Genomic DNA, 19,556 nt, shown 5'->3' on the forward strand with positions numbered 1-19,556 from the left:
TACACTTAGTGTAATCTTTCTGAGTGACTAGAAAACACAAAAATGAGCTAAGAATTTTATTGAATACATGTACACTAAGTGTAGGCTTTATTGAATCCCAGGGACTAATAGTGGACACAGGTGATAGCCTTATGTGAATTACATCCTAGGTATGCTTTTTTGTGTAGGACTCCTGCTTTGCAGATTGTCTGTATATGTTATATAAGTAGTTCATCACGGGTCGGAACAGGCATATCTTGAAGGTCCCTGTGAATTCATAGCCTAGCGCCCACTCAGGCAGTCTATTTCATGGTTTCACAAGCCTCTCTGTGAAAAATACTTACTCAAAGTGAGTGCCTGACAGCTACATCAGATGCTCCTTCTTCCCCCTTTTGTCTTCTGCATCGGTTTCACAATGTTTTTTCCATGTAATATCTTGTGTACCCATATTGTATAGCCTAGTGACCAGTGAATACAAGTTAAGCCACTCTAGACCCTGTTCACACTTCTTTCCCTCCATCCGTAGTGACCCTCAGGGCATGCTTTGTATGTTTCTAGTTGTTTTACATTTTCCTTGCAGAGTCTCCAGGTACATACAAAGAATTCCAGATGTGGTTTCACCATGACGAAACAGTCTGGGAGTATAGCCTTCCTCTACCTGGAGACTGTGCACCACAGAATAAAGTCCAAAGGTTTATTGGCTATTCCTGCTACACTGTACTCTTTCATGTGGTGGCCCGAAGTCAGTGCAATGATCACTCTTAGGGTGTTTTTAGATATCATCCTAGTTTAGCAACTATAACTTATAAGTGACCATCTGCACTGAATCTCGGTTGCCACCTCTATGCTTACCTGTATTAAACTTCAGGCATTTTACAGGCTTTATCACTATCCAGAACTGTGGTTGCAATTTCTATAGCATCTAAAAATGGGCACAGTCTGCTAGTCACCTCCTCCAATGCATCTCAGAAGAATATATTGAATAGTGAAGTAACCAGCAATAACCCTGCTTTTTCTCTTCTGGTAACTTCCCTCAACTCTGATAATCTTCCAACATCACCCTCTTGAGTTCTTCATTGCATCTTTTGTCTCACTAATTTTAACAATTTTTGTCCCACTTCGTATTTTTAGTGTACTGAGTAGTTTCTGATGTGGCACTGAGTTAAACACCTTACGAAAAATTCAGACATACGACATCCACTGATACTCAATCATCTGCTGTTACACAGTCATAGAAAAGCATGTGGTTTGACCAGCAATTCTTTCATGAAGTGAAGCCAAAAGGGTGTGAAGCTTTCTGCCCCATAGAAAGGTCTCAGACTTTTTTTCTGAGCTGCCACTCCGTCACCTTCTGTGCCAGCACTGTCACAATAACTGGTCTGTAGCTGCATGGACTGGTCCTACTATCTTCCCAGAAGAATGGAGCAAATGAATCTGTTTTCCATTCACGTGGCATTTCCTCCATTAGATAGAGATCTATTGAGGATGTTTGTGAGTGGCATATACAAGGTACATGCAGTGTTTTTGAATACCATGTGGGTCTTTCATTTTGTCCTCCATTTAACTCAATTAGTTCTTTCTTATAAGCTCTCTGACCTTACTTATCCAGCCATATATGTCTAATCTCTGTCTGCCTTCTTCTCTTCTAGCAGGGTACTATCCCCTCTTTTTCCTTCACTTTCAACTTCATATTCATTATAGTTCTTTTTCCTGAGTATTTAAACCTAGATTAAAGTGAAGCAGACTAGCTGACACAATGATTTAAAAAATATATATATATTATTACTAAAATAAAGAGTTATTTAGATTATAAGGATTCTGACGTTATCAAAATTGATTGTAAAGTAAGTAAACAAGCAAATAAGTTGAGTAAGTAAATAAAAAAATAACATGATGACAATAAATTATATTGAGCAAACAAGCCATCACTTAAATTATACACATCCTGCGGTTAATATGTCAGTAATGTCTCAGGCTGTAATGTTCAAAGTTTCATACATCACAAAGCTCCATGCAAACAGTAAAAAGATGAATGAATGAATGTTCCAAAATTGCTCACATTCAGAGGAAATACACAACACAGAGAAGCAAACATCAGATTACATTAGCCAAAGACAATAGTTTAATTTAAATGACATTTAATGTAATTTCTGGAAAATACTGTTGAATGCTGGACTGGAAAAAAATATTTCCAACACAAAGATAGCATTTCTGAATGATACCTTGTAAGTGGTTCCAGTGACAGCTGAAACATATTTCCAGCATGACATTTGAATAGCATCTGTAGATTGCATCTTCTGGCTAAGCTGCAGTCAACAGTCCATAAAAATGCAACATTCTGGATTCCAACAGCAAACCACACAAAGACCAAAATACACAGCAACAAGACAAGATAGCAAGGCAGCGACTTGTTACCATAACAACCAGATAGTGCAACAAGCTGAACAACACTCAAGCATGCCTGGTCATCGCATTACAAAAGAAGCTTCCACTTCTCACACTTCCAGCAGTGCCAGCAGTCTGCTAACAGCATAGCAACAATCCAAATGTAAAAGCAGAAAGTTCTTTGAGTCTAAACAGTAAAACATCATAAATCAAATGTCCAAACTTCATATATAGGAAGCTATCTGCCACCATCTTTAGTCATGTGCCATTTTGCTTTTGAACAGTGAGGTGAAGAACTTGTTGAGTATTTCAGCTATAAATATATCATCCTTAGTATCCCCTCCATACATCTTCAACTAATGTAGGTTGATGTTTCCTACCATCTTCTCTGAAATGTATTGGAAAACTTGTTTAACTCATCACTTTACTCCCTGGACAATTTCTTCTGTGGTATGGCCTTGGCCTTCCTCACCTGTTCAATCATCTTGCTTCCTGTTTTGACATCGGCCTGTTTCTCTACCTTCCCTCCAATCTCTTTCCACAATTTCCAGCATATGAATGCCTTCTTATTATTACTGAATATTGCTTTGACATCCTTGGTCTCCTGAGCTTCACTTTCCTTATTTTGGGCAAACTCCCATTTAAATTTCTCAGAATGCCATAGCTGAATCTCCTCTGCTGGTTGTTTTCTCCATTCCCTTCTGTCCATCATCCTAGTTCCTTTGTATTTCCACCATTTGGTAGTTCCTTACGTCTGTCTTTGTCAATTGGTTTCCCATCACCCTGGTTAAGATGAACCATGTTGTTGCATTTTCAGTAATAGTCAATGGAGATCTCACCCTCATATTGTAGACGTCCCTTCACGTGGTGGGGAATCAATCTAGAATGTCATGTTTACTGATTCCTTCTTGCACCTAATGGGTGAACTCATCCTGATGAAGATTCATAAGTCAAAGTACCTTGCTGGACTGTGACTCTGTAAGGATCCTTTTTGTTTTTACACTGGAAGTAGAAACTGATCAGTCTACCAGATGTGTAGCTCCAGTTATAGCAAATTGTAGAACACTAGGTGTGCACATTTACTCCTACATGGGTGATTGTCTCATTCAGGGAAAAAGCATCCTGAAACTTCAAACAGCTTTACAAGGTACCATAGACAGGCTTTTATAGGGTAGGGCTTACCCTCAGTTTCCACAAGTCACATCTTCAGCTCCAGACAAATATTCTGTTTCTGGGTGCAATGATAGACTCCATACAACAGAAAGCCACCTTATCCCAAGACAAGGTGTCCTTCCTGACAGAAGCATCACAAGGGAATATCTAAGGGCCTTGGGGTTCATGGAATCATGCATCCTTATAAGGCCCCTGGCAAAATTACAAATGAAGATACTTCAATGGTTCCTGAAAAACACTTTGGAACAACACTCCCAACCCCTGGAAACCCTGCTACCTCTTCTACAATCTTTGAAAAAGGGAACTTATTTGGTGGAAAGACACTATCAAGCTGAATCCAGGTACAGATTTCTCTCTACTAGAGACAGACAAGATCATAACCACAGACAGTTCTGAAGTAGCCTGGGGAGCAGATTTAGGATCCATGAAAGTGCAAGTTGCCTGGACCCCAGAGCAAAGAAAACTTCACATAAATCAGAAGGAGTTGCTGGCAGTTTTATCTAGTGATGAAAGCTTTTCAAAGCAACCTATCCACAGGAGGACAGCAAATCTAGACAGACAACACCACAATTATGTAGTACATAAACACACAAGGGGGATCATATTCCTACCCCCTGTGCAGTCTAGCAAGAAAGATTTGGCTCTTGGCACAGCAATTGAAACTGACACTAATAGCATTCTACATCCCAAGGCACAGCAACATCTTAACAGACTGTTTGAGTAGGGAAATTCTGGACCCCAACAAATGGATACTAAAACTGGAAACTTTCCTGGACCTCACCCATCACTGGGGACACCCCAGTATAGACATCTTTGCCTCTTACCAGAACAGACATCTTCAAAAACCTAACAGACAGGGACATGGAGAGCATATGCCTTATTATTCAAATAGACAGGACTCTTTCTTTACGCCTTCACATGCTTTTGCCTGATTCCCAGAGTACTAACGAAGGTGAGGTCAGTCATGCCATGAATGATACTCATAGCCCCCTTCTGACCAAGGCAACATTGGTTTTGCATCCTCTTGACCCTCAGAGAGGTGGGAGATTTTACATTCTCCCATAAGTGATGGACCTACTCATCCAGATAAAGTGGTCTGTCATTCATCCTCACCTGAGTACCCTCAAACTAACAACTTAAGAATACTGCAGTCTATTCTACAGAAGTATTATCAGTCCTGAGAGAGACAAGAAGAACAAATACCAAAAAGTCATACTTATCCAGATGGAAAAGGTTTTCCCTTTGGTGAAAGGACAAAGGCATTAACCCTTCACTGGCAAGCATCAATTTTATAGCAAAATAAAATTAGGAATATGGTGTATGTATGTAAACAATATAAAACAAATGTTACAGTGGTGTGACTGATCCTGTCTTTTTCATGGAGGCTAAATACAAAAATCCTATGTGGATGTTAGGTTGTGTGTTTTTAAGAAGTTTGACTGAATTACTTGGTTTCATCTTTTCTTAAGAAACACTGTTTAATAACTTCCTGTATTGTAAATATTGTTGCATTCATTAAATCTGTGTTTTATCATTTCAGGGTTTGGTATGGAAGCAACGCTTCTTCTGGTTGTGGGATACTCTCATAGTAAAGGAGCTGCTATATCATTTTTAGTACTTGCTGTAGGTTTCAGTGGGTTTGCCATATCAGGTAAGTTAAATATGATTAGCTTAATGCAATAGTGCTTTAAATCATTTATCATTTGTTTATGAATGCATTTGTTTCATTTCATTTGCATGAAATTATATTATGTGCAATACATATGTCATATGCCATGTAATATTATCTCAGAGATGCAATATGAAGGTTATGAAGAATAGAGCCAAAATGGCTTGTGAAGAAGTCTTTGTGCGAGAGGAAAGACTAGAGATAAATACCTTAAAATGTCCCATCAAATTGGAAACAAGCAAGGCTAGGACCATTCTAGGTAACTGATACACAGATCGCAGATGCTTATTGAGAATCATCTGGTCAGTAGGCTTAAATGTAGACAAATGGCTGAAAAGGAGTAAGAAACAGCAGCACTTTCCAACATTTCATAAAATCTGTCAGAATGTTTAAAAAGATTACCTTAGTGCCAGCTATAACCAGACAGAAAAAAGATCATGAAGTCATGTGATAACAAGTAGTAAGCAGCCTTTACATCTGACACCTTTTGTCCTCTTCACCCCAAGAAGTGATCCACTGCAATTTAATGGCTGATTCACAGATATGATGGATGCTCTCTTTGGCAAGTGGTCACCCAAAGCTGCTTAAATACAATGGAGAGCACTCCCTTGTTTAGAGAATGAGAGACAGAGAAAATGCTTACAGCTTTGTGAAAACTAGAAGACCAAGGATGTTGACAGAAGACATGACCAGTAGCAATGGACAGGGGACCAGTACATGATGTGAGGACAAAATATTATCAACAGAGAAGCTTTGGCTAACACTTATCCTCATCCATCATTGTCCGTTAATGGATTCTGATATCAGACACTTTATCTGCAAAGTGTCATCTCAATTCTTTGCACTGCCATGCAAAAAGTGCCTTCTGAAAATAGAAAAGCTGTACTACATACTCATGTTGTGGTGAAGAAAAGCTAAGTAGGATGACAGGCCACAGCAGAGATGAGAGTGGATAGGAACTCTTGCCTTTCATCTAATCTTTGAGGGACAAAACCGAGAATGCCCAATTGGTCTAAGTCTGTGATCCTACAAATACCCCATTCTTCAGCAATGATTGTAGCTTTGACCTTTCCTCTACAGAGTATGAAGGTCATGTTAAAACCATCTTAGTATTACTGTGAGATTTAGATCACATGCATTAGCAGAAACATTGTTCCATACCAGTAGGGTGACTACTGGCTGTGTGTACTGATGCCCGTGAGCAGTATATTATTTTTTTGTGGTCATAGGTGGCACCCAGCTCTATACCAATTAATAACTAAAAGTTGATATAATGAGTGCCCTGCTGTGCTTCTGCTATGGCTATTACTCTTTCCCTCAGTGTACCGTGGCTCTGCCTACCATGGTAAATTTTGCTCATTCATGGTGCATTGTGTATAACAGATGGGGACACGTCAAAAGATTGACAGCAATCCCAGTAATGGAAAAAACTGCAAGTCAAGTTCACCAAAACTTCTTCACTGATCGTGGAGTTTCCATCATTCTCCACTGTTATGCAACCCTGGATTTGGTGTATATCAATTTTGGGGGTGCAGAGTCCCTGCAAAAAAAAAAAAAAGACTTCCTCTGTGGAGGAAGTAGTTTTGGTGAATTACTTTTGTAGTTTTTGCCTTTGCTGGGAGTGCTAACAATGTATTAACATGAATCCCAATTTATACCTGTGTGATTCTGACCATGAAATGTGTCCTGGTCTTTCTTTATAGTGTAAGATCTCTGCGCAGCTCCTGTTCGGTATCAGAAGTAATTTCTGAATGCTGGTTTAGGAAAATGACTGTAAATCACAACATAGAGACATTAATACTGAGAGGTCACTGTCTTCTATATAAATGTGCTACAGCCATGTAAAGTTTCAGTCAGAACTGTACTAACATTCAGAATAGTCAACAAGAGTATTTCAAGTAGCAGCAATGTATTCTGAAAACAAAACTGGCCAATTTTCTGATATTTATATCATTATTATGGAAATATGAGCCAAAACAGTACAAACAGCTAAAATTCTGACAAATTTTATTTTTTTACAGGCAAATAAGTCATTTCTAATTGTTCTTCCATTATTATGAAAGTATGATAGATAACAATAGAAACTGCTAAAATTCTACTGGAGTGAGACTTGGTTTTGATAATAACATGAAGGCAAGTGCTTTACTTTGGCTAAGGCTGTTGTTTCTCTGACCATATCTCACATTAGCCCATTTGAAAATGTGCCAGCAGTAAGTTAACTTTTAAATAGCTTGGGGAACACCAGGACCACAGCAGATGGAGGACATGATGCTGGTGCACATGGTCAAGTCAGGAAATGTGAAAAAGATCCTCCTGAAGATGAACAGATTAGGGAGGATGGAGCACACGACTCAGATTGTAGGGATTAAGTACACCCCAAATCTCTGATTGTATTCTTTTACAGAGAGGGTTGTAGACCCATGGACTAATGCAATGGGTCGTATAAAAGAAACCCACAGAAGCAGCGAACTGGGAGTAGAGCAGGTGAAAAATGGTAAAGGGGAGGAGGGAGGAGAGGTAGATTGTTAAATGTAGTTAAAGGGGCAGACTGAATAGGTTCTAGTATCTCTCTTAACATCAAGCAAATGTAAAGTATTACAAAATTCAGATTCCTTGCTTTGCAGCGTAAAATCTTTGACTTATATGTTACACTGCTCTTTTAGTTCCCTCAACAGACAGATGACTGAAATAATGCTGCCACTCACTCCCATGAGCAGCTGTTTGCTGCATACTTGCGAATGCATGAACATCTGTTATCATAGTCATGCACACTCTTGGCATGATTCCCAGAGTGCTATTTACTAAGGGTAGAAATGTAAATTTAAACTGAAAGCAATATCTGAATTATGTTTTGTGGAGTCACGTTCAGTCCTTACAACTACATCCATGGACAATAATGCAAATATTCATTAAGACGTGTTAGCTATTGTACATCTCCTTCTAACATCATTCTCTGTAGTGACCTCATCACACCCTTACATTACCTGTGCACTAGCAGGACTGAGAAGCTCATTACCCTTTTATTATTTTTACATATTTGGTTTTGCTGTAAAACCCTCCCATTCTGACTTCATTGGTCTCACTTAAGAATGCCATTTATCTTTGCCCATATTTTCTAAAGCTGATCCTAATACCTTTTGCTCTATCCTGTTGTAGCTAGAAAATGACAGTTTATGTTAATTCTACTGAAGAAGCTTTCAGTGAAATTAATATCATTGCTTCACTTCTATTTCTCACTGTTTGCTTATATTATTTTTATCAGCCACAAATTCTGTCACTTTCTGATAAAAAAAGTAGGAAAATAAGTGCTTTTTGCAGGGGGCTAAGCCCCCTATACCCCTATGATGGCTGCACCCCCACACCCTTGCAAGTTTATATATATATATATATATATATATATATATATATATATATATATATATATATATATATATATACTAACTCTGAGACTGCAAAACAGAATGGAAAAGAAGGAACTTTCTTAACTCCACTGTCCACAATTCAGACACACACACACACACACACACACACACACACACACACACACACACACACACACACACACACGCGCGCATGCATGCACGTATACACACACACACATGCACGTATATATACACACACACACACGCATGCATGTATACACACACACATATGCACGTATACACACAAACACACACACACACACATATGCACGTATACACACAAACACACACACACATACACACACGCATGCACGTACACACACACACACACACACACAGACACGCATGCACGTATAGACACACACACACACATGCACGCATACACACGCGCATGCACGTACACACACACATGCACGTATACACACACACGCAGACACACACACACACACACACACACACACACACACACACACACACACACACACACACACGTATACACACACACGCATGCACGTATACACACACACACACGCATGCACGTACACACACACACACACATGCACGTATACACACACCCACACACACACGCACACACGCACACACACACATGCACGTATACACACACACGCATGCACGTATACACACACACACACACACACACACACACACACACACACACACACACACACACACACACACACACACTCTCAACAAATTGAGAATAAATGAAACTGATAATTTGTACTTCTACAAAAGTTTCCTTTTCATGCAATTAATGTAATACAGAAAATCAGATTTTATGTATATTTATATTAACTATCTGTGTGAATCATTCCATAATCACAAATGGATCTTCTGAACAATCAAATTGCATTTGATTCAGTTGGTTCATAGTCCATTGTTATAACACAAACTCTCTATGTTTTTCATGTATAATTAGTTTCTGTAGTAAGCTGAAGCCATTCCAGCTAATTCTTCTAAACTTGGTTTAAGATAAACTTTGAAGATGCTATAGGTTAACTAAATATAAACTGATTTGATTTAATTTACTATCACATGCTTTGCGCATTATATACAATGCAATTTAAATGTCATAGAGATGGATAACAAGGTCCATTTTTTTCATTATGTGTATTTGTATGTCTGCATCTATGTGTGTGTGTATTATAGAAGTTACTGCATGAGAACTGTTGACTTCACATGAAAATTAATTTTTGTGGTCATTTTTAAACATTTATGCATTTTTTACATGCTATTAATCATTTAAAATTTATCTAGTCAAATTATTTCTAAAGTTGAGTAATTTAATGTTATTTAAAACAGTGACTAGTTCTGTCCTAACATGAACAAAACTGTTTTTATGCAGTAAATTTGAATAAAACAGCTTTCATATATTTTCAATAAAAATGGTCAATATCTTTGTCTTTTCCAGGATTTAATGTTAATCATCTGGACATTGCCCCTCGATACGCCAGTATCCTTATGGGTATTTCTAATGGTGTTGGCACATTATCTGGAATGGTATGCCCTCTGATTGTCGGAGCAATGACCAAACATAAGGTAGAGTATATATAAATACTTTTTAAAAATAACACAAACACAGCATGCTTAAAACTGTATTCAAAATGCATGAAAGAGACAGGCATAGTAGATAGGAATTATAATTTCCAGATGATTACAGAACTTGATTGTGCATATCAAACTATTCTAAATTCTGTTACATCTTTTGTGCAACAGGTTTGCACATAGGTGTGTAATATGTGGGTACATATGTATTCTGGGGTTTGAGGTGGTGCACCTGTCCAGTAGGTACACCATCATATTCTTTGAGATGGGTTTCATTACTTAAATCCTTCTAGTGATAGCTATCAAATCTATGTTGACATTGTAATGCACAAGCACCTCAGGAAACTGAAGCATGTTCCATTTCCAAAAAGTACATATTTAGCGTTTTTCTAAAGCAGAAGCCAGCATGCTTTAACCTAGTTGCACTATGTCCAAAGAAGCCATAGTCTTTCCAATCCCTAAAATACCATCCTAGAAAACTGTAGCAATTCACACACCATGAATTATGCTTTCTGTTACTGTTTGAAATGTAGAAATGCAGTTGTTGAAAACTTATTGTACCATTTATCTAACACAGCTTTGGTATGTATGGCTCATGTTTAAATTTAAGAAAAATATTTACCGCCAGCTAACAGCAAATAAATCTTTACATTGGACACTGGGTACTTTTCTAAATATGATAACTCTCTTCATTGTAAGGTTATATTCTTCCCATGTTATCATTGAGACATATAGTTTCATGCTAGGAACAAAAGTTAAACCTAGTCTGAACACTTTGCAGGTTAATTATTTCACGCAAGGCATGCTTTATTTCTGGTTCTGTGTTTCTTTTCAAAGCAAATAAGTTCATGCCTTCAATTGAAGAACATTGGAAAAACGTCCTTGTTCACATGTATGCATGCAACAGTTTCCTTTAATAGTGCCTAGTATATCTTTGAACACTAGTGTACTTTTACAGAAAATCATTTTTTTCGCTTGCTGTCTTATTTTTTCTTCTAAATACTTTCCCAATGTGAGCAGTACATAGTTGCAACATTTTTTGCTTTTAAGTTTGCAATCTTGGTGTTGATAGTTCCCAGCATCTATAATATAATATGATTTAACTATACTTTGTTTCTTCAATAACTTCTTTCTGTTTTTTTTTTTTTTTTTTTATGTTTTACACTGTCATATCTTTGCTTTTCTTTTAGGAATATGTACATACCCTTTTCTATGAGCTGCTTCCCATACTTGAGTCATTCTGAACATTAGTTCTTTTTTCAGCTAATTAATTTTTTCTGAATATTATCATTATTTATTTCACAGGCCTCTACATTTTGCAGCATTTCTTTTTACATTTCTCATAAGTATTGTCCTGAGCTAAGTTCCTCGTCTCAGTAGCATACCCAATAAGAGATTCGTTACTTTCCTGTTGCAATAATTAAACTTGAAGCTTTGTATTATCAGGCTTGGTTTTGAATTATAAATGTCTTTTTATCACTCTAACTAGCTCTTCAGAGTTTTATTGCCTGAAATAAGTAACTGGTTAGTGCTTTTAAGGATGTTAATGTTTATTCTGAGGGAAGAAGAGCATAAATCTGAATATTGTATTATATTTGCATCTTAACTTCTTGATCATCATATGCCTTAGTCACAAAGGAAGCTTGTGAGCATGGATATTTACGCAGTGACACTGCTGGCTTGTTTACATTGAAGCTTGGAGCTGTATCTCTGTGCTTCAAATTCTTTATGAATTTCAGATTGTAAATGATTAATATGTCATCTGAGGAAAAAACATAGGATTAAATGAAACATGGTAAGAGTGAGTTTGCACGTAGGAAACAGGGTATGTTTGAAGTGGTGCAGGAAACAGGGTGTGTCTGAAGTGGTGTGACTACCCATTCTAGCTGCAGTGACACGTAACATTGTCACTGTAAACCTTCTGTGAAATTTGATGACCTGATATGATAGGAACCAATGGAATCTGTGCTATACCACAGAATAAAATGTAAAACAATTAAAGAATAAACAGCTGCATGAGCAATGCCTCCACAGATACAGTCAAGAATACTAAAACTGCTAGCATACTACACTAGATTCTGCTATAGACTCCATTCCACTTTCATATACCTGGGACATTTGAAAACTTCCTCCATGATTATTTACCAAATTTTATGCACTGGAAATAAAGTAATTCTCCCCTAAAGCATTGATTAACAGCATCAGTATGTTAAAAAACCTGCCACCACAATCTATTAAGAATGAATTAGGACTTCTAGATTGGACATTCAACTTTCATATAAACACTTTTCTTATTTTAGATTTTACTACAGTGACATATATTTTGTTATGCATCTTTCACAAGTATGTTCATTGTTGGGATATTTGTTTTAGGATCAAAAGACTCCAGTGAATCTACATTACTTTGAGAAAAGTATCATCTGAAAGAATATATGCCTGGACTAAATACAAGACAACTGAGTGCCAAACACACCTGAAACAGACTGCAAAAAAAAAAAAAAAAAAAAACTGAATGGAAATTCATGTACTTGCCATTTATCTTCAGTAACCTTTAGGACTGATGTCAAAAGTATTGGTGTTGCCCTGCATGTAAGACTTTCTCAAGCTGCATAGGACTCTCTGCTTCCCATCATGCATCACTTATCTTTCACTCTCCAGCTCTTCTGTTAAAGTGTTGATCTTAGGGATGGAGAGAAAAATAAAATGAAGGCAAATAGAGAACCAGAAAGATACAGTGAAGGTGAATTACAAATGGGGATATGTATAACACTGTCAGTTTTACTCTCTGGCACATAAAAATTGATGCTAATATCTGCCAAATAGCTTTTGACACTTTGGACATATACATGAACTAGCACACTGGTGTTTCTAAAAGCACTGACATGGCAAACTGTAAGTTAATCAACCCATTTTCTGGCATGCTGTTCAGACTAGGGAATCTGATATTTTCATTTTTCCTTTGAAGTTCCTTTAATACCCAGATTATAAATTGTATACTACTTTTGTGGTTATTGTTTGGAAAGACACAGGTAGGATCAACCTAGTGCCAATTATAAATACACTTACTTGATGTTAGAATAGCAAGACAGTGTGTAAATAACAACGGAGCACTTCCGTTCTCCATTGCTGTAAAAAAAAAAGAGTTATACTAATGGAAAAAGTCCGGGTGACTGGACCTTTTTCCATTACTATAACTCTGATTTACAACGTTTTGGAATATTAATGGGGGGTCGTTGTATAATAAACAATAATCCATAAATGGCTATGGTTATATCAGGATTTACCCACAAATGGCATGGTTTGATCATGACGTTGAAGCCTGAGTGATTAAACAAAGCCATTTGTTTGCAAATTCTGATATAGCCACACCCATGAGCAAGTTATTGCTATTATACAATGACTTTATTTACAAAAGAAATTGCTTATCTTGCTTAAATAATGTCTTTGTATAACGGTGCCATAGTGTTCCTCCATGTCGTTTACTATTCTTCTACGATTTTTGATGTGCTTTGCATGCATATGGCAGTTAAGTTTCAATGCTTGCACAGTACATCAGTGCTGTTGAATACAAGAAATGTAGAAAAGAGAATCTCCAGCCGTTGCTGATTTTTTTTTTTGAAGAAAGTGAATCTCCATTGCTGTTTTACGTACAAAACATTAGAACTATGAGGCAAAAATCTGGAATTCTGTAAAGATTTGAACAGTTGACAGGTAAGAGAGTCTGACTAGATTTATGGAGGGACAGCACAAAAAAAAGAAGAAAATCAGATGCGTTTCTTTTATTCTATTTTTGAGAATGTACCACATTTTTCTTCTTCTTTTATTTTTTTGTATTGCCCCTCTGTAGCATATTGCAATAGAAAAGTCTGACTGCAAAATGGTACTTAAGTGGACAGACTTTTTTCTATTGGTATATGCTCGATTTGCAACTGGCATGCTTGTTGGGCTGGCCAATCAGTGTGCTCATTTCTGAATAACAGTCACCTGTCATTGTATAATACACATTACAATGGGCAGTCTTCTTATCCCCACTGCAGTGATACTTTAACAAGTTGCTGTTTTTTTATGTTGTATCATTTTGCCTCATAGTGTGAACAACCACTGTGTATTTTATGGAGGGCTGCAGCCCTGCAAGTTATGTTTATCATTACCATAAATGAATGCTTCCTTGTTGGTGTTAATTTCAAGAATCCCCATTGGATGCTTAGTCCCCACTATGCAGTGCTTCTATTCAAATAAGCTGTTACTATCACAACTGTCTTTTGACCAATTTTGTAACCAGAGGCAGTCTAGCTGTAATTGTAAATTTATCTTATTTATTTATAACTGTATGCACTGATATGAATATATTTGCCTCACTTTGTTCTTTACAGGCAGGAACGGTAAATGTGATCTAACTCTATCTTTTTGCTACGTATGAGTCCCTCTTGTGTCATTGGTTTACTGTAGCCCAGTGCATGACTCTTAACTAATAAAATAGTACTTTAGGAGAAAGGTATAAAAAGCTTAATTTACTAGTAGACTTCACATTACTTTCAAGCCAGAAAAGGGTATAGAGACAATCTTGACTACCTGGTTACCCAACCATTCTTAGCTTTGCATGCCTTTTATAAGTGATCGTAGGACACTTCCCATTCATCAAACATGCAATATAACCAATTCTGTCTTGTTTATATAGTATTATTTATTTATTTATTTTATTCACATTTGTTTACCAGGAATTGGCATTAAACCCCTTTTCACAGGAGGCTCAGGGAAAAAAGCTCCGTTTACAATAATACATGAAGCAGAGCCATAAAAACAGAAACCTAAAGTAATACATGAAACAGAATCATAAAACAAGTATGTACATGCATACACACACACACACACACACACACAAACATATATGCACATTTATTAACATAATGTCATGTACTACCTTGTTATTTTTATTTATTTGTCTTTGTTTACTGGGAAAGTCCGAATGGGTAATACCCATTTTCAGCAGAGGCCCAGGGAGGAAACCTTCATTTGTGTATATTGCATTATACTTAGTTTCAGTTAAACACAGAGTAGTTGCATTTCTATTTACATTCATGCACATAGAGTAGCTAAATTTATACATTCTAACATTTTACAGAGCTAGAAGTTATTAAAAAGAAATCCCACATGCAACTTAGTGAATTGTAAAGGCAACAGTTATGTATAAAAAGTGTTGTCATTTCAGCAAGAGGATTCAGCTTAATTACACGCTAATACTTTGGCTCACTTCAGTTTCTGGCTGGTGTGCTCTGTGTAAAGGGTCTGTATGATCTCCCTGTGTTTGCATGGGTTTTTGTTGGGTGCTCTGGTTTCCTCTCACATCCCAAACACATACCTTACATGCCTTGGTGATTCTATAAAATGTCTGCTGGTATGATTGTGTATGCACTAACAACCTGCAGTGCTCTGGTCCTCATCTGTGATTGCCTGTCTTAATTTTACTGTATTCACATGACAGGCTGTGGTTCCCCACAACCTGGAATAGAATAAAGCAAGCATAAGAAAATGAGCGAATGAATGAATGAGCACTGCAGACTGATATAAAAATTTGTTTTACTGTGAAACACCTTCAGGTATAAAGCCAGCAGACATACTGTATTATTTTTTAAATAAACAGTATGGGATGTACCACTGCATACTGCACTCACTGTTTGTAAATGTTGTACATATTTATGTTTGGTAGAAGAATGTCCTGTTCTATCTTGTTAGAATTTCATATTCTATCAACCAGTATAAACCATTTTAGAGTTTATTTTCGCAGTCCTTTTAGTTCTAAAATATATACATTTTACAATACCTGCCAGCACAGTGTTTTTTCAGCTTCAGTTACTGTACATTATACTGTGTTACACTGGAAGTTTTCTTCATGTGTAACTTCTGAAAATGGGCCTGGTGTGGGAGGCAGACTCATTTAACAAAACACAAATAAATAAAATAATTTTTATTGCAAAATAATGCTTGTCTTTTGCAGGTAGAACAGGCATTTGTAGCCTTCTGGTTTACAACATTATGATTAGAGTAGCTTCTCATGAATAAAAGGTCATCTTTAAAGAGATTGAGAACCATGTGAGTAATTTCCCATGTTATTGTCCTTGTAAAAATGGGGAATAAGAATCACCCCACAACAGATTCTCAAGGCAATCCAGGTAATCATTTCTTTGGAATAGAGAGAAATTTCTGAAACTGAGAAGTCAAAGCTGTAAAAGAGTTAACGTCTGAAACAAGGTATTACCTGATTGTTGAAGTCAGTCCTTATTAACTCTCTTAGAAGTAGACAACGGTACACTTATTCACTCACTTTGGTATACGGTGTACCACTCTCTACTTCTAAGTTTTTTTTCCTCACGTCACCAATTATAGTACCTACCCATGGTGGTGGTGCTAGTGTTGTCGCCTCACAGTAAGACGCTGTCCGGTTCGATTCTCAGCTAGAGCGTCTTCTGCGTGGAAACATGCGTGAATGGGCGTACCTTCGTTGAAGGTTGTGCGTCAGGCCTGGCAAGCCGGTACGTAAAAATCAACTGCCAGTCATTAGCGGACCGGAGTTCCGCTGTGGCGACCCCTAAAAGCCAAAAGACACAAACAAACCAATTATAGTACCTATTTGCTGACTATTGTCTGTTTTTATATAAATTATGTAACTACTTGAAGTGCAGTGATGGTAGTCTACCCCCCCGAAACCATGCTGTTAGGGTAATAATGTGCTGTAGGTGCTGATATGAGGCATACTTATATTTGTCAAAGACTGTTGGAGTGTCATGAGTGTTGTGGTTCACTTAACCACTTTATGTTGTATTTTAGGCAGTGCACTTTTGGGGGATTTTTTCCTTTTCCTCTATTTTTATTTTATTTATATTTTGGTTATCAGGTTAGAGCATAGATCACAGCCTGACCAACTGCAGGCTCAGCCTGTGTAACATTTAAGATAGTAGCAACAGAAAATGTAGTAATTTTATAGCCAACAGCAGAAAACAAAGGTAGCACAAGCTAGTCACAAAATGAGACATACTGTGTGCAGACTTTACACCTTGAAGTGGAATACAGTTTACAAGCAGAACGTGGTATCAGAGGAGTAGCAAGAAAAGTGTGAGGAGCAGGTTTAGCCTTGGAAATTGTATAGGGTAACACAAGGTGTTTAGGGGACAAAACAAGGGATAAGTAATGGTGAAGGCATAGGGACCTAGAAGGGTAAAAGTTTTAATATGACAGTAAGCAAGGAGAAAGAGAAACTTTATATATATTTACAGGAATTAGAAACATAGTGGTAACCCATAGCACTGTCATGTAAGTGGGGTGACATGCGAGGAGATTAATCTAGTGCAGAGTAATGTTGATTGAGTGATATGTCTTGTGTTGTGGCATTTGCATTTGTACCCAAGTGAAGAATCTGTTCACTCCCAGGCCAGAAAAAACAAATAAAAACAAAGGTGTCATCTGACACACAGACTAAAATAAAATGAAAACAAATATTCCAGCCACAGGAAGAAAACGAATACAAAAAACTTGTTTAACAGCACAACAGACAGGACTGACTCTGAAGAAGCCTGTTTTATGTAAGGTGAAAGTGCTAAGTCTGTTGTGCTATTAAACAAGTTTTTTAGTATTTGTTTGCTTCCTGGGGTTGGAATATTTATTTTCATTTGCATTTGTATAGCTCTGTTAGATACTGTTGTGAAATTATAATAGTTATCATGCTCTGTCAGATGCCGAGGAAAGGATTGTCTCAGTTTTGGAGAAAATACTGAGATGCTAGAGTCAGAGCTGTGTACTTTAGCAGCTAGGGTTTGGAGAGTAGAGCCTACTGAACCATGCTTCTGAGGTTGGAATTTGGGATAGTAGTGATACGTTTCATTGTTCATGGAGAAGGGACAACTTAGTAGAGTAATATAAATAGTAGGGAGCTCGGAAGTATATTTGGCTTATATTGGGAGCCAGTTTGCATACATAAAGTAAGGCAATAGTGTTCAAGGAAAGGGGAATTGTTGATGAAGAAGCAGGTTTTATTACCCAAGGTCTGTGGTGTTGATATGCTTTTGTTAGAGGAGATGCCAACAAGGGCAAACTATACTCCAGTTACATGAACAGGATACATTTCCCAATAGCTGGCCTAGCTAGTGATGAAAGAAACTAAGATATTTTCTGAGACCAGAAAAGGAACTCAAAAAAATGACCCTAGAGCCGGGCAAGAATTAACTTGAAAAATTCAGTAATTTTAAATTCAGTTCTTTGTATTTTGGTCCCAAGTGGGAAAATAAATCATGGCTTCCAAACTTGCGTCCTTTGTTAAATGTTTTATTTAATAAAAAAAACATAGGCAGATGAGTGTTGTAACAGAAGTCTTTTAAACCCTATGGTTTCCATGTCTGTATTTATACAATCATGGTTAAAAAACATTGGAATGAAAAAAAAACAGTGTATTGATTGGCTGTTAGTCATGCATATTTTTTGTGATAGGTCGTTTCAAGCCTAGCTAGTCTTTACTCACTCTTCTACTGTGCCTAGCTGTGATAGGGTGGAACACTGCAGAGGGGTAACCAGTGGGATTTTTTGTGGGAAGCTTTCCTGAATTTGATTTGGCCCTCAGTCTCTTACTGTAGCTGTTGTCCAATTTTCCAGCTATTGCTGTTATTAACCTCCTTGAAATCATTCAGTTGTGACTGTATGCACTTCCATTGTCCAAAGACTGGAGGGTGGGTTTATCCATCAGTTTGGAAACCTATCCATGGAAAAATGATCTAAAATATATAGAATTAAAAATCCTTGGGACTAGTTGTTTTCTCTGTGATTGCAGGGGTAATAAGGACTACCATGGTGGGACAGTTTTGCAAACTGGTAGATAAAACCTACCCTCTGCTCTCTGGACAGTGGAAGCACATAGAGCCACAACTGAATGATTCCAAGGAAGTTAATACAGGAATAGCTGGGTTAAGACATTTGGAAACTTGGATAACAGCCATGGTGACAGACTTGGGGGCCGAGGCGAATTTGAGTTACAGGTGGGAGCCAAGGTCCTCCACCCCCATACATACATTCAGGCATTGGGCACCAAAGTCAACCTATCAGCTTGCAAACTGAGACAACCACCACCTATTCAGTGAAGGCATTCAAGGGCTTACTCAGAAAACTTTAGTTCATATTTTTCCACTCACTATTGGTCCCCTTAATAGACCTATCAGAAAATGTAATAGTTAACCTCCACCAATCAGGAAAGCCTCCCACAGAAAATCCCACTGGCTACCCCTCTGCAGTGTTCCACCCTATCACAGCTAGGCACAGTAGAAGAGTGACTAAAGATTGACTAGACTTAAAATGACCTATCACAAAAAATATGCATGACT

At 37.4% G+C, this 19,556-nt stretch overlaps 1 protein-coding gene across 1 annotated transcript in view; it reads left to right on the plus strand.

The window, feature by feature from the left end:
* The window catches only part of SLC17A6 (solute carrier family 17 member 6), a 226,320-nt gene that overhangs the window by 197,763 nt on the left and 9,001 nt on the right, over positions 1–19,556 (plus strand). The window contains exons 10-11 of the mRNA XM_044082604.1: positions 5,078–5,188; positions 10,061–10,188. Coding sequence (XP_043938539.1) covers positions 5,078–5,188; positions 10,061–10,188 — 239 coding nt within the window. The remainder of the gene's footprint in view (positions 1–5,077; positions 5,189–10,060; positions 10,189–19,556) is intronic.

Source organism: Protopterus annectens, chromosome 9.part0, assembly GCF_019279795.1.
Source record: "Protopterus annectens isolate FY-2018-M chromosome 9.part0, PAN1.0, whole genome shotgun sequence".
Lineage (NCBI taxonomy): Eukaryota > Metazoa > Chordata > Ceratodontiformes > Protopteridae > Protopterus > Protopterus annectens.